Source organism: Lagopus leucura, unplaced genomic scaffold (assembly GCF_019238085.1).
Source record: "Lagopus leucura isolate 7727_CA_CO unplaced genomic scaffold, USGS_WTPT01 Super-Scaffold_100159, whole genome shotgun sequence".
In the NCBI taxonomy this organism is placed as follows: Eukaryota; Metazoa; Chordata; class Aves; order Galliformes; family Phasianidae; genus Lagopus; species Lagopus leucura.
Window position 1 is genome coordinate 15,783,362 of NW_024962335.1, and position 12,389 is coordinate 15,795,750.

Consider the following 12,389-nt stretch of genomic DNA (forward strand, 5'->3'; position numbering starts at 1 on the left):
CTAAATTGAGGTACTTGTTTAAATGGCTCTATGATGGGCTTAAAACTAACACTCACAAATTAAACTTGAAGAGGTAATCAGCTGCATTCAGACAAAGAAAGAACAAATTCAAGGCTAATTAAAAATTCTCTCAATAGAAAATGTTAAACCATTAGTACTGTGATTTCTGTTTCACAGTTGCCTATATTCTTCTGCTACAACAGATCCTTCTCTGATTTGATGTTAGAGAAAGATGATACTAGCAGTATGTTTACACAGCTAGCGCAGGAGATTTTCCCCTTCTTTTCAAAGCTTTTGTTGCCTGTAATCTAACATTAAGTCAGCATCCAGTTCTTCACTGTATGCTGAAGTCACAAAACAGTAAGCTCCAGTGTTCTTGTCAGTATTTATTTCTATGTATCTAATGTATTTATCTTCTCCCCAAGCACATTTCTCCCTTCCACCACTCTTCCTAACATTTTTTCTTCTGAAGTACTACAAGACAATAAACTGAAAAGCCTGCTACCAGTAAGGGCATAAATCCCTGTAGGATATAATATTTAGAACATGCCAACTCCCAGGATCACAAGAGATTATTACAGATTGATGTACTGGACAGCTAACAAGCACACGCCTGCAAAATCTGTAACACAACTGTTGCAATGTTCCCACTCTTATCCCCCCCAGCAAGTGGAAAGGGACATTTGGCATTCTGAATAATTGACGTTGGCTTATCATCATCACAGGTCCAAAGAAGGGATGGAGTGGGCATCAGTCATTCTAACCTGATATGACGTCAGGTATAACTGTGGATGCTCCCAAATCCCCCTACAGCATTTAGGATGTTGTTTTTCATTACAATGGGACTCACACAGCTATTTTACTTTAGGGAAAAAATATTATTAACGCTCTCAGGTTTTCTGGATATTAAAGAAAATACCGTGATTCCACTACCATGATTATCGTGTCTGCATGTGACCACAGATAATATCAGAGCATGACAAGGAGCAAGAATATCCAGTGAAATGTCTGTCCTTCAAGACCTCTAAAATAAGCTCTCTCTACTGGGAGATGCCTTATGTACATTTAGTGGTACGGAAGGCCCTCTGCCACCTAAAGCTATATTGCAGTTTGCCTGACACTTCTGCTTCCTCCTGTCATTCTTCCACTTCTCCCTCTTCTCCTCTGATGAATCTCAATTTGTGGAGAATTCTTCTTGGTTTTTGGAGCAGTATGGGAAACAGTTCCATTTTAATGCTCTCCAACTATTTCAATTGATGCACATCGATAGCCCAAGTCAGGAGACAACCGTACATGCTTACATTTTTCATGCAAGATAAATATTTGTCATGATTAACATAGTAGCTTCTTAACTATAATGTATAGTTTTTAAATTCCAATAAGAAAAATTGTCACATGCAGCTACAATGCTGCATTATGCCTGAAAGAAGAACGAACCAATTAGATAAAGTTTAAGAAAGTATGAAGAAATGGGCTTTGCTATAAAAACAGTCTCAAGCTTAATGTACTTCACATCTCCTTTGTGTCTTAGGTTGTAAAATTACTTCAAACAAATTCTACAGGAATTCTTCATGAAAGAGAAAAAAGGAATGGAGCAGCTAAACTATCAAGTCTTTCTATTTCTCTCTTAAGCTAATGATCTTCCTTCTCACTTACAGAAACTATCCTATATGGCTGTTGTGGAAGAACTTGACTGGATTTTAAAGGGAAAGTCAAGAATGCACTGTTTCTTCTTTACTTTTTTGAAGCCTTCCATAGGTATTTTTTCCCCAGATATGTAGGGAAACAGTGGGAATCACTTCTGTTTTTAGATTAAAAGCCACCGTGAAAATAGAACTGAGAAAAACGTTTCAGTGTTCATCAGAGGGGTTTATCTCCATTTCTTAACAGTAGCAGAAAAAAGGCGAAAGACCAGTTTAATTTCAAGATGGCAGCCCAAGTTTTAAGCCGAGCTATTACTGCAAAGTTCATTAACTACAAGTAGTTTTAAGTATGTGTGTTTCAAATCTAAAGAGTGTTCTCCACTGTTTCCTCAGTTTCCTCTCTCTTTGCTCCACGTAGACCTCACAGATACTTGTGTCACCAGATAGAAGAAGTTGGTGTGCTAACACTGAACGCTGTGGTTCCAGTTCCTCAGAAATCAAACTAGGGAAGTATAGATTTTGTTATTGTTGTTGCTGGTCCAGTAGTTTTTAAAGTGGTATCACATTTGCCCAGTAGCAGGAGAGACGTGTATATGCCTCTTTCCTTCCCCATTCCTTAGTCTCACGTCAGATGCACTGCCTTCAGTGAGACTAAGCAATGATTTCAAACCAAAGCAGGATCTAAATACACACTAGGAATACAACATTCAGGTAGCAGGTTTAGTATAGCACATACAATGCGGCAAAGGGTCATGCTAAATTTCTAAATTTCTAGATTTTCCATGTGCAAAGATGAAAAAGTGACTAACAGTCAAAACCAGTCCCATATTTAGACCACAGGGAACAAGACATGTTCACAAATCATTCGCAGTCAGACTGCAAATCTTCAGCCACTTCTTTCACTACGCTCCTCCCATGCACCCCCAATACTTTGAGATTCAGAGAGGATATTCCATGTCATGTTTTATTGCCGTTCATGCCAAAGGGATTTCATTACTATCTTCAAAAGATAGGGAAACAAGCTTCTAACTTTCATTTTACAATTAATATTCAACCCTGGAGATCACCATGCCACTGAGCAGCTTCCTAGTAGGAAGCTATTTTACAGCTCTTGGTTTGAAGATCAAGAGGTGCCCCAGATCACGTTCCATCTCTAGTCTTCTCTGTTATTCAGAATAGGTCCTCTCACTCTTTCCTTCAACACCTTTCTTGATTACTCATTGATAAATCTATCTAAAATCAAATTCACACTTGGAAAAACTACTTTCTAGGTTCATATATCAACAGTTTTGTTTGCTGACTCCTCCTTCTCTTTCCAGAAACATAATTGCTCCATTAGGCAAACTCAACCAATAAGGAATGCTTCTTCTACCACTGTAGTCATAAAACATCTGAAACATGCATGATGCATATATGTGATGGGAATACTCAACACGTATTTCTTTTTATTAAATACATAGCTTACCCTTCTGTCCGTGACGACTGCTAAATTTATCTCCAATTTCTGGGCGCCTCGTTTGCCTCAATAACATTTTGATCAAGAAAGCATCCTCTGCATTTGATGAAATCATTACTTTTTCAATATAAGAATCAGTAGCACCTTTATAGCTAGCAAAAGAAGACAGAACATGAATTTTACATTTACGAACAAAATCAGTTAAAAACAAGTACCTGTTTATTGTTAATTTTCTGTCTGAGATGCAGCCTTAATGGAGCCAGGATTATAACTGAAGAAAGGAGCTTAAGAAATATTCTAAAATAATTTAAGAACAAAATGAAGGCACAATATCATGTACTGGTATAGAAACGAAGGATGGGCAGAACACAGTATGGGATACAGAAAGAGAAGAACTTTGCAGGAATCACCTGAGTTTATGCAGCAGGAGATGCAGAAATTAAAAAGATAAATGCAGAATGAGGTTATATCAGATTTCAGTATCTTATGTAGGAGATTGTTTTGTCTGTTGATCCAGTAGCTGAGATGGTTGAACTATGACACCTAAACTTAGAGCCCTGTATGCATGTCTCTATCTCTTGATAATTATCTTGTTATATCACTTCTTTATTAGTATTTCGTAGGAATAAATTTTCAGCTTCCTATTGGTTCTGAATCACAGAGAAGTGCAGCATGGCTCTATCTGCCTTTCTGACCTGGACACCAATTTTTGCCTTGCTCTCCAGTAATTTATCAACATGCCAAAGCTACTGCCGACTAAATAGTGAAAAACTTTTCATGCTTCCTAATTTATGTATTTTACTTCAAAGTTTTCATCTCAGAATTCTTCTGATCTTTCAGGACACTGAGGGAAAAAAAATCTTTTTAATTGTCCTTTCCTATTCATTTGGTGCTTTCATAAAGAACATCTGCTGGAGTGCCCAGAGCAAGCTGACCATCGGTCACCATCAGCCTCTGAGATAGGAAGGCCTCCATCTTCTGGACTCCTACCTGGAAAAATGAGAGCTAAGCAGCAGTCAGTGTTTTCTGAGAGCCTCCATGGAGGAGATGCACTCCCTCACTGAGCATACATGTGTTCTCTGCCCTCCCACTTGTTCTGCTTCTCTCCTGTTTCTCCATTGCTTAAGCTATGTATGACACCACTCCTTGCCCACAGTGTCATCACTTCTTTCTTGGATTCTCCTGGGAAACTCAATGATTCCTCTCTATACACATACATTCAGGAGAGTTCCTTGTACAGTGGGACCTTTCCTCTATGCTACCTTCCCCAGGTAGAAAGTCAAGATGCAACATACGTTACTGGCACGTCTTTGTACTGTGGTTGCTGTGGCACACTGCTTCCTTCCAGAGGTGTCTGGGTCACTGTTGGCATTGATTTGTTCACAAGGACTTGTTTATTTTCTACTTTTTCACCTACATCAAAGAGAAAATAAAATAAAATGTATCTGGCTACCTATATTAGAAATATATTCAAAGCTACAGAATAAGGAGTACTGGAAAACAAACTGTTAGGAACACATCCAGGAAGTAGGCCATGTTATATTATTGAATATCGCATGGTTAGGGAATCATCAAACCAGCTTTTTTGGCAATCAGAACAGTTGTGTGTCGAGGGCACTTTGAGAAGATCTATCGAACATAGCCAAGGTCTAAATATAAATATGAAAAGGCATCTAAGGTCATTTACCATAAGGAGAATATTAACAAGCAACACTGTAATTAATTTTAGAAATTTCCACCTAAATGTCTGGACATTACATAACATCCACGAGTTGTGCAAGAGCACTTTTAGTCTCTCTTTCCCTGCCCAATTGCATTTCCCATCATATTTGTTTTCCTCTCTCCCTCAAAATATATTTTTGAGGTGTTAAAATGACAAAGCCTTACCTCCTCAGGGAGCTGCATTAGCTGACAATGCACTAGGAGGTTTTAATAATGAAAAATAATATAAAATCTCTCCTTAAAAGTCAACAACAAAAAATCATGATGAATGGAACCAGTAAAAAACTACAATATTAAAAGTCTGCCATTTTGGGGATGTAAGAGGAGTATTAGTACTTCATAACAGTGAATCAATGTAAAGGTTAGGACTTATAGTATAAATTTTCTACTTAAGCACCTCTCTTTCCCATGCCCTCCCATCAAAAAAACAACCAACATACCCACAATATCAGGCACCACGTTGCCTTCACAGGCTAACACTTAAACATTTTCCTCTATAATATTGTCCACTACAAGAAAAAAAATACGCTAAGAACAAAACAAAGCACACAAGAAACAGTAACAGAACGTTCATGTCTACTTCAGATCCAGTAGGTGCTAGGCCTAAACGTGCAGTCTGACATACCAGGAGAGCAGATACCATCAGCATCTAAGATTTCATGGCGCCAGATTGGTTTGCGAGTAGCTGCATCCAACATCGGGCCCATCACTTTGTCAAATGTCTGATTTGTGTAACGCTTCAGTGTACACTTGGCATTCTTATACACGAGACACCTTCCAAAACCTAAAACGTGTTCAAAAATTCTTCACAACATGTTATCAGAACAAAAAAAATAAGAATGCTGAAACACGTGCTAAGCTATGAAATGATGTATTTTTAAGTTAGATTATTCATCATTGTGAATACACGTACTTGCCACTGCACAAAGGCACAATTTAAAATCAGATCATGTATGCTATCACTTCTTAAACACAGGACTGCACACCAATTTTGAAGTTCTGTCAACCCCTCCTATAGCTCTGTACACACACACACACACACACACACACCATTTTTCTTATCTTTGGTGGTCCACACATAGACATACCATAGGAGGAGATGTTTAAACAGGATGAGAACAGCCCCTCTTCCTTTCGGAGGTTCTAAAGGACCCAAACTTTCACTCATCCTTGTAGCTAACAAAGCCTAGCTTACCAGGAAAGTGATTAGTGGGCGTTTCATACAATCATTCCATTTTCTCCCAGTTCCAAGAAGTATGAATTGCATATGACTTACATGTACACATACACATACATACACGTGTATATGAATACAATTACATGTAGAGTTAGCTCATTTAGATGAGAGAAGCAGCACCTTTGGAAACTTCTCTCTAGGTGCAGCAACTAGCCATACTACAAAACTTCCATCACGCTTAGAGTTACAGACAGCCTAGAGTGGAGCTTTCTAACAATCCTACATTATTTTAGTCCATTTGAAAGATGGCTGTGGCCACATACAGTACATCTATATTGTTCGATTATGTCAAGTAACTCCTGACAGGCACCACAGCTCGCCCTGTAAATGCTACCAGTCTACCAGAAAAGAAAACATTCCCTTTTAAATCATGCCTGTTGTTGTTTTAGAAAAGGAGGCATAAATTAAATGCATCAGACATTAATGCCAAAGATACATGTCTAGGAATACTATTATTGCTGCCTAGCAACAGGGAGGAAGGGTGTATGGGGGGGAATAAAGTCATAGAAGAAACTGATTTTGGCCACCCAAAAATAAACCAATTTGATCACACTGCATTACGTCTCCTATCAAGGGAATTTATTGAGGAGAGAGAGAAGAGAAGAGACACCAAGTTTTCAGGGAACTCTGCTCTATCCCCCAGCAGCATTAACATAAAGCTCTGAGATCTGTGGAGAGGATGACACAGGCCAGAATAGCACAAATACAGGTTTCATTTTGTTAGCTTCTATTTGGTGCATTGAAATATTGAAATATTTGGTACATTGAAAGACACATGCAGTGCATTGGTTTTACTTTTCTGTTTTTAAAGAAAGAAGAAATTAACTTCTCTCGGAATAAATACTATTTTGTTTTAGCCAATACTATTAATTTTCCTCAGAAAACAAGCAATACTGTTACAGTGCCCTCAGAGCACCAAGATCACAGCACACAAAACACTACACGTTACACACACTTTCTGAATACATTCAAAAATCTGTTTTTATCTATTGCTTTCATTACTGACAAAAATTATGAGACCTGTGTCAGCACTGATGAAAGTCTCAGGCAGCCATCTAGAAAGCAAGTATCACACACATTTTATACAATACCTTTTTTTTTTTTGGCAAGCTAAATATTTCCCAAGAGACCATTTCTCCTTTTTTACTTGAAGTCAAAAGTTGTCATAGATTCTTATAATACTCACACTCAAGAGTTTATTCACATGTTGGCAACTTCACCCAACTATTACAACCATGGAATTACAGACACTGTACATGCAGGAAACAAAAGCACCCAAAGTGGTTTTGAAAACTGTTCATAACTGTTTGTAAGAGCAATAAAATATAATATATGATAACACCGTGAGACACCAAGGTTATTAAAGTATGTATTGCAGCACACAGTGGAGAACTGGGAAAGAATTGGTGGTTCTTACCTCTGTCCAGAGATGCTTTGTTTAGGACAAGAGCATCTTCAATATCGTAACCACTGTAGCTCATGACAGCAACTGTGGCATTCTGTCCAGCAGGCAGTTTCTCAAAATCTATCAGTTCAATTGTTTTTGTTTTTACCATTGGCTTTTGAGGATAGGCAAGAAGATACATAAGAGTATCTATCCTGTTTCTTTGATTGTATCCAATAGTACCTGTACATAAAAGAAAAACAACAGTCTGAAGGTCAGTGGGTTTCCTAGAAAAAAGCATTTCTTAGCAAAAAATTACCAACATGCATAGAAACTAAACTGACAAACTAAGAAATTTCATACAGTGAGATGAATTCCTCATGAAAAAAGTAAAAAAATCATACAAGAGACTGAAGCAAAACAACTTCACATTATTATACTCAGATAAACCCCCAAGAGGTTTCTTATTTTAAACTTACAGAAAGATTTTATTTTTTTTTTAGGGAAGACCTAAGCATCAAGGCAAAAAGAACAACAAAAGAAATCAAACTATTGTCTCCCATGACTGAATGCAAATAAGATTCTTTTAAAACACTGAATTACAGTACAAGTATTAAGTTTGTTGTTACTGTTGCAATAGCCACAGAATTTTTTAAGAGCTGAAACTGTGATCCAAAAATCATATCAGAACCAATAGAAGGACTCCCATTGTGTTCAAGGGGAACTCTGGATCGATCTCTGTCTCTTCTACTTTGTATTTTCTTCCTTTTTCCGGGCAATAATTAGTTTACCAGCAGCCTGTGATACAGTGTCACAAAGCACAAACAAAGCATACAGCTAGCAGCAGCCAAGACTGATTTACTTTTGGAATTAGAGACGCCTTTGCTAGAAAGACTACTGTAGAAGTTCACCCACAATACATTTGTCTTTTTACATGAAATTAATTTTAAATTTACAGTTCAGAATTCAATCCTTTGTATAGACCTCCCAGCTTGAGACTGAAATTTTTGGCCCTGTCCCATCAGACTGCCAGAGTGTCTCCTGAAATCTGAGGAAAAAATAATTAACACCCAGCAGGGAAACATAAACTGTTGTGTAGCAGAACAAAAGTTAAGGCAATCGTATGTTATTAGTTTGCTGTACCAGGACTATGCTATGTCTCTAAGCAATTAAGAAATTATAGCCTGAAAAGCTGAAGTACTAAATATTCTGCAGTACATGTGCTAAAGAACGAAGTCTTTCAGAACCTTTCCCATTTCTCCTGCAATTTCAAAGAGTGGCTTTTTTCAAAGAAAGGTCAAAGCAGCCTAACTATAATGAAGACTTCACATGGCCAGCATATAACATAGCTGAACGCAAAGCTGCTCCTAAGGGCTTTATATGTTATATGCACATACTTGCAATTTCCATTTGTCTGCATTTAAATAAAACATCTAGAATATCAATGATTTAAATGCAGGCAGCATCATGGGCAGTTCCAAAGGCCTACTGGGCTGCTTACTGCTAGGCTCACTGTTCTGAACCACCATTCTCAGGGATGAGAACAGGGAGATACCTCAACAAATAATGTCAAAAACAAACATCTTACTAACCATCTGGCAGACCTAGACTTTTCTTTGTTCGGGGAAGTAAACCTGAAGCCACAAGCACAATGTTCTTAAACACCTGGGACAATTTAGAATGCTTGACAGGCTTTACCCATCCCTTGTTTCTGAACAGCTGCTTTCCTGTCTTTTTCTTAGAGGAAGAAATAGTTCACCCCAGAGCAGTATTTTCTGCACACAGCAAGAAGCAAGCTCACAGGGCCTGGAATTTCCAACACTGAAGACTCTCCCAGTAATCCCTGAATAAGGCTCTACAACCTGAATGCTCTCTTACTTTTGATATTACTCTAGCCTAAGAACAAGACAATGTTTTCATTTCTACTGCCAAACAAAATGGAGCTTTAGACCACTCTTTTTCTTGGCACCTAGAATGAATAATGTGTGCCTTCAGGACAGGCTATCTGCTGCACAGCTCATCTTAGAAGTTTTAGACAGGTGTATTTCCTTGTTGTTGAGAGAAATATTCTCCTGAGTATGCCACCATCTTTCTCAACTTTCTCTTCTGAAATGCTTGCAATTTTTTTCTCCTCGGGCGTGTCAGATCTTAGCTAAATTTCTTCTTTTATACTCTAGGAACAATCTGAGTAATAGATGACACACTCAGATATTTCAGGTAATTCAAATTCAAATTCTATCTATGCCAGAGTAACAATGCTTCATGTGTTTCAAAGGTTCAGCTGTTACTGCTTATCTCGGACCAGAACTGACATTACTGAGATTTTGAGCCTCAGTAATAAAGTATTCAGGTAATTTTTAGAGCTGAGTGTTGTAGCATATCGAATGGAAAATGTACATGTAGACCAAGTAGTGGATATCCTAGCAGGAAAGAAATGTTAGTAGAGAATGATTCAAGAACACAAGTAAAATGATCAAACACCTGAGGGATGGGATGCCACTCAGAGGGACCTACACAGGCTTGAGCAGTGGGTCCAGGTGAACCTCATGAGGTTCAACAAATGCAAACATAAGGACTTGCACCTGGCCCTCAACCCAGGTGCAACCCCCCACTATCAATATAAGGATGGGGGATGAAAGGATTAAGCACAGCCCTTCCAAAAAAGACTCGGGGTGCTGGTCAATGGCAAACTGGACAGGAACCAGCAATGTGTCCTCACAGCTCAGAAACCCATCTGTATCCTGGGCACATCAAAAGAAGTGTGGCCAACAGTACAAGGGATGTGATCTTGCCCTTCTGCTCTGCACTGGTGAAGCCTCACTAGGAGCACTGTGTCCAGGTGTGAAGTCTTCAGTACAGGAGAGACAAGGACCTGTAGGAGCACATCCAGAGGAGGGCCACAAAAGTGATCAAAGGGATAGAACATACAGCCAGCTAGAATACACATTTATCCAATCCCCTGGTGTATTATTTATAGCAAGATTAAATTTAACAACCAAAATTAACATAAATACAGAAATTAATCTACTTGAGATAGGAGCACAAAGGGATATATTACTGCACAAGTCAAGAGAGGAACTTCCATACTTCTGTACTTCCCTTAGTTTCACCATGGATTTTCTATTATTCTGTCCTTCATATGAGCACAAACCAACAGAGAAAGGCTGCAGTGAACCCTGTAGAGAAGCTCCACCTCAGCTCACAGATTTTCTTTCACATTACATGTGTTGATTGATCTGGACATTCAGGATCTGAAATATTCTTCTCAAGGTAGAAAGATTAAGAAGTTGGTCTCAAAGATTATGGGGGAAATCTGGCTTGTTACTGCCTCAACAGGTGCCTGGTGCCAGCTCCAGACAAGGGCTGCCTCACAGGGGGCCAAGTGCTGCAGAACTGGGTCTGGCCACAAAGCAGCAAGCCCAGAAGAACAGCACAAGCTGGTGTTGCTTTGTTGGCTTAGTTCCCTGCCTACAGGCCGGCCATACACAACCTGGGAGCACTTCAGCTCTCAGCCCACCGACTGAAGTTGCATCAATGTTCTTGCTCACTCCCCAAAACTGCCCTCAAATATTCTCTGTTCTTTCACAGGCTGGAGCTACAACTGACATGCAGAGCCTTCCCTCCTTGCTCAGACTCGTGTTAAACACTTGGGTTGGAACCACCACACACAGCTTTGTGGACTTGCAAAGCCACCCTCACAGATAGGCCTGTGCAATACAGTGGACTGCTGGCAGGACTATGGGTGTTTTCATTTCTTACATTAGGTTTTTGTGTAACGCTTCTCAGTAACAGAGGTACAGCATATAAAACAGACCCATTTCCTGCAAGTTGAAGTGACTGAAAAGCTGCATTTAAAATCACACCTCTAGTCTTAGGTGCCTTTGATCATTTTAAACATTACTGTACCAACACATGGAATTCGAACAGTACAGATTCTTGTATTTTAGTCCTAAATATTCCTCAGATTTTATGCTTCTGCTGTTACTTCTGCACTCAAATGTCAGCCTTCCACTGAGGCCCTTGCAGCTGCTCCTGTATTTGCCAGCACAACTTCCCCTCGGTCTCACAGCACAACTGACAGTGCAGTACAGCACACGGTACATCGTCTATGACAAAACAAAGAGATTTCATTTCAATATCATCTCACTGAAATCCACTTTGCTCACTACACCGAGCGCAGCCCCAGTCCTCCAACAAAATGACCCACTCAGAAAGAGAGATATTTTTCCATATGTTTTAGACGGTCGTATTTTAACACCTAACACTCATCAAGGATGCTGGATTGCAGACCTCACTGCAACCTGACGGACACCCTCCCTTTATCTGTGCTTTCACATCTTTCTCTACAGCTGATATTTCTAAAAAGGGCTGACCAAGCACACAGGGCCCTCCTTCTGAACACGGGGCCCCCGCTGTGCTCCCCAGTTTCGGACAGACAGAAGTGACACCGTGCACTTGGACGTGTCTCCACATGGCAACATGGACCTTGGAGCCAGTCTGCAATTGTGAGATGGGGAAAGAAAGAAGGGTGGAGAACCGCAGAAAAGCTTGGGGTTTGTAGTGCAGCATTACATGCCCTCGTAAGTAAAGTCTGAACTACGTGTAACCTGTTTCAGGATTATCCTTTAGATCTACAGCTGTATAGAAAAAACAGTTTCTGCCCCTACATATTACCACTGAGGGTGTTTTTTTTAGAAAGCACTAATTAAAGAAAAGTTTGGGTGCTTGCAGATACTTCAGGCAGAGCAAAACAAAGCTCAGGTCACGTGCCAACATTTAAAATGTACTTTTATCTAGCTGCTTATTCTTAAAGTCAGGTGTTTTGTCATAACAAACTGAAACAAAAGCTTTTTTTATTGCTCAAGATATTCAATGGCTTTTGTGTTCCTAGCGTCAGCAGAAACGTCAGAGGATTGTATCCAAGGAGCTAAATGTGCAAGACCTGGG

The 12,389-nt window shown here is 39.4% G+C and overlaps 1 protein-coding gene across 1 annotated transcript in view; it reads right to left on the minus strand.

Moving 5' to 3' along the window:
- POLR3B (RNA polymerase III subunit B) overlaps positions 1-12,389 on the minus strand; it is a 67,789-nt gene that overhangs the window by 18,594 nt on the left and 36,806 nt on the right. The window contains exons 20-23 of the mRNA XM_042889791.1: positions 7,476-7,685; positions 5,447-5,605; positions 4,395-4,512; positions 3,109-3,251 (exon numbers count right to left, since the gene is read on the minus strand). Of these exons, the coding sequence (XP_042745725.1) occupies positions 3,109-3,251; positions 4,395-4,512; positions 5,447-5,605; positions 7,476-7,685 (630 nt within the window). The remainder of the gene's footprint in view (positions 1-3,108; positions 3,252-4,394; positions 4,513-5,446; positions 5,606-7,475; positions 7,686-12,389) is intronic.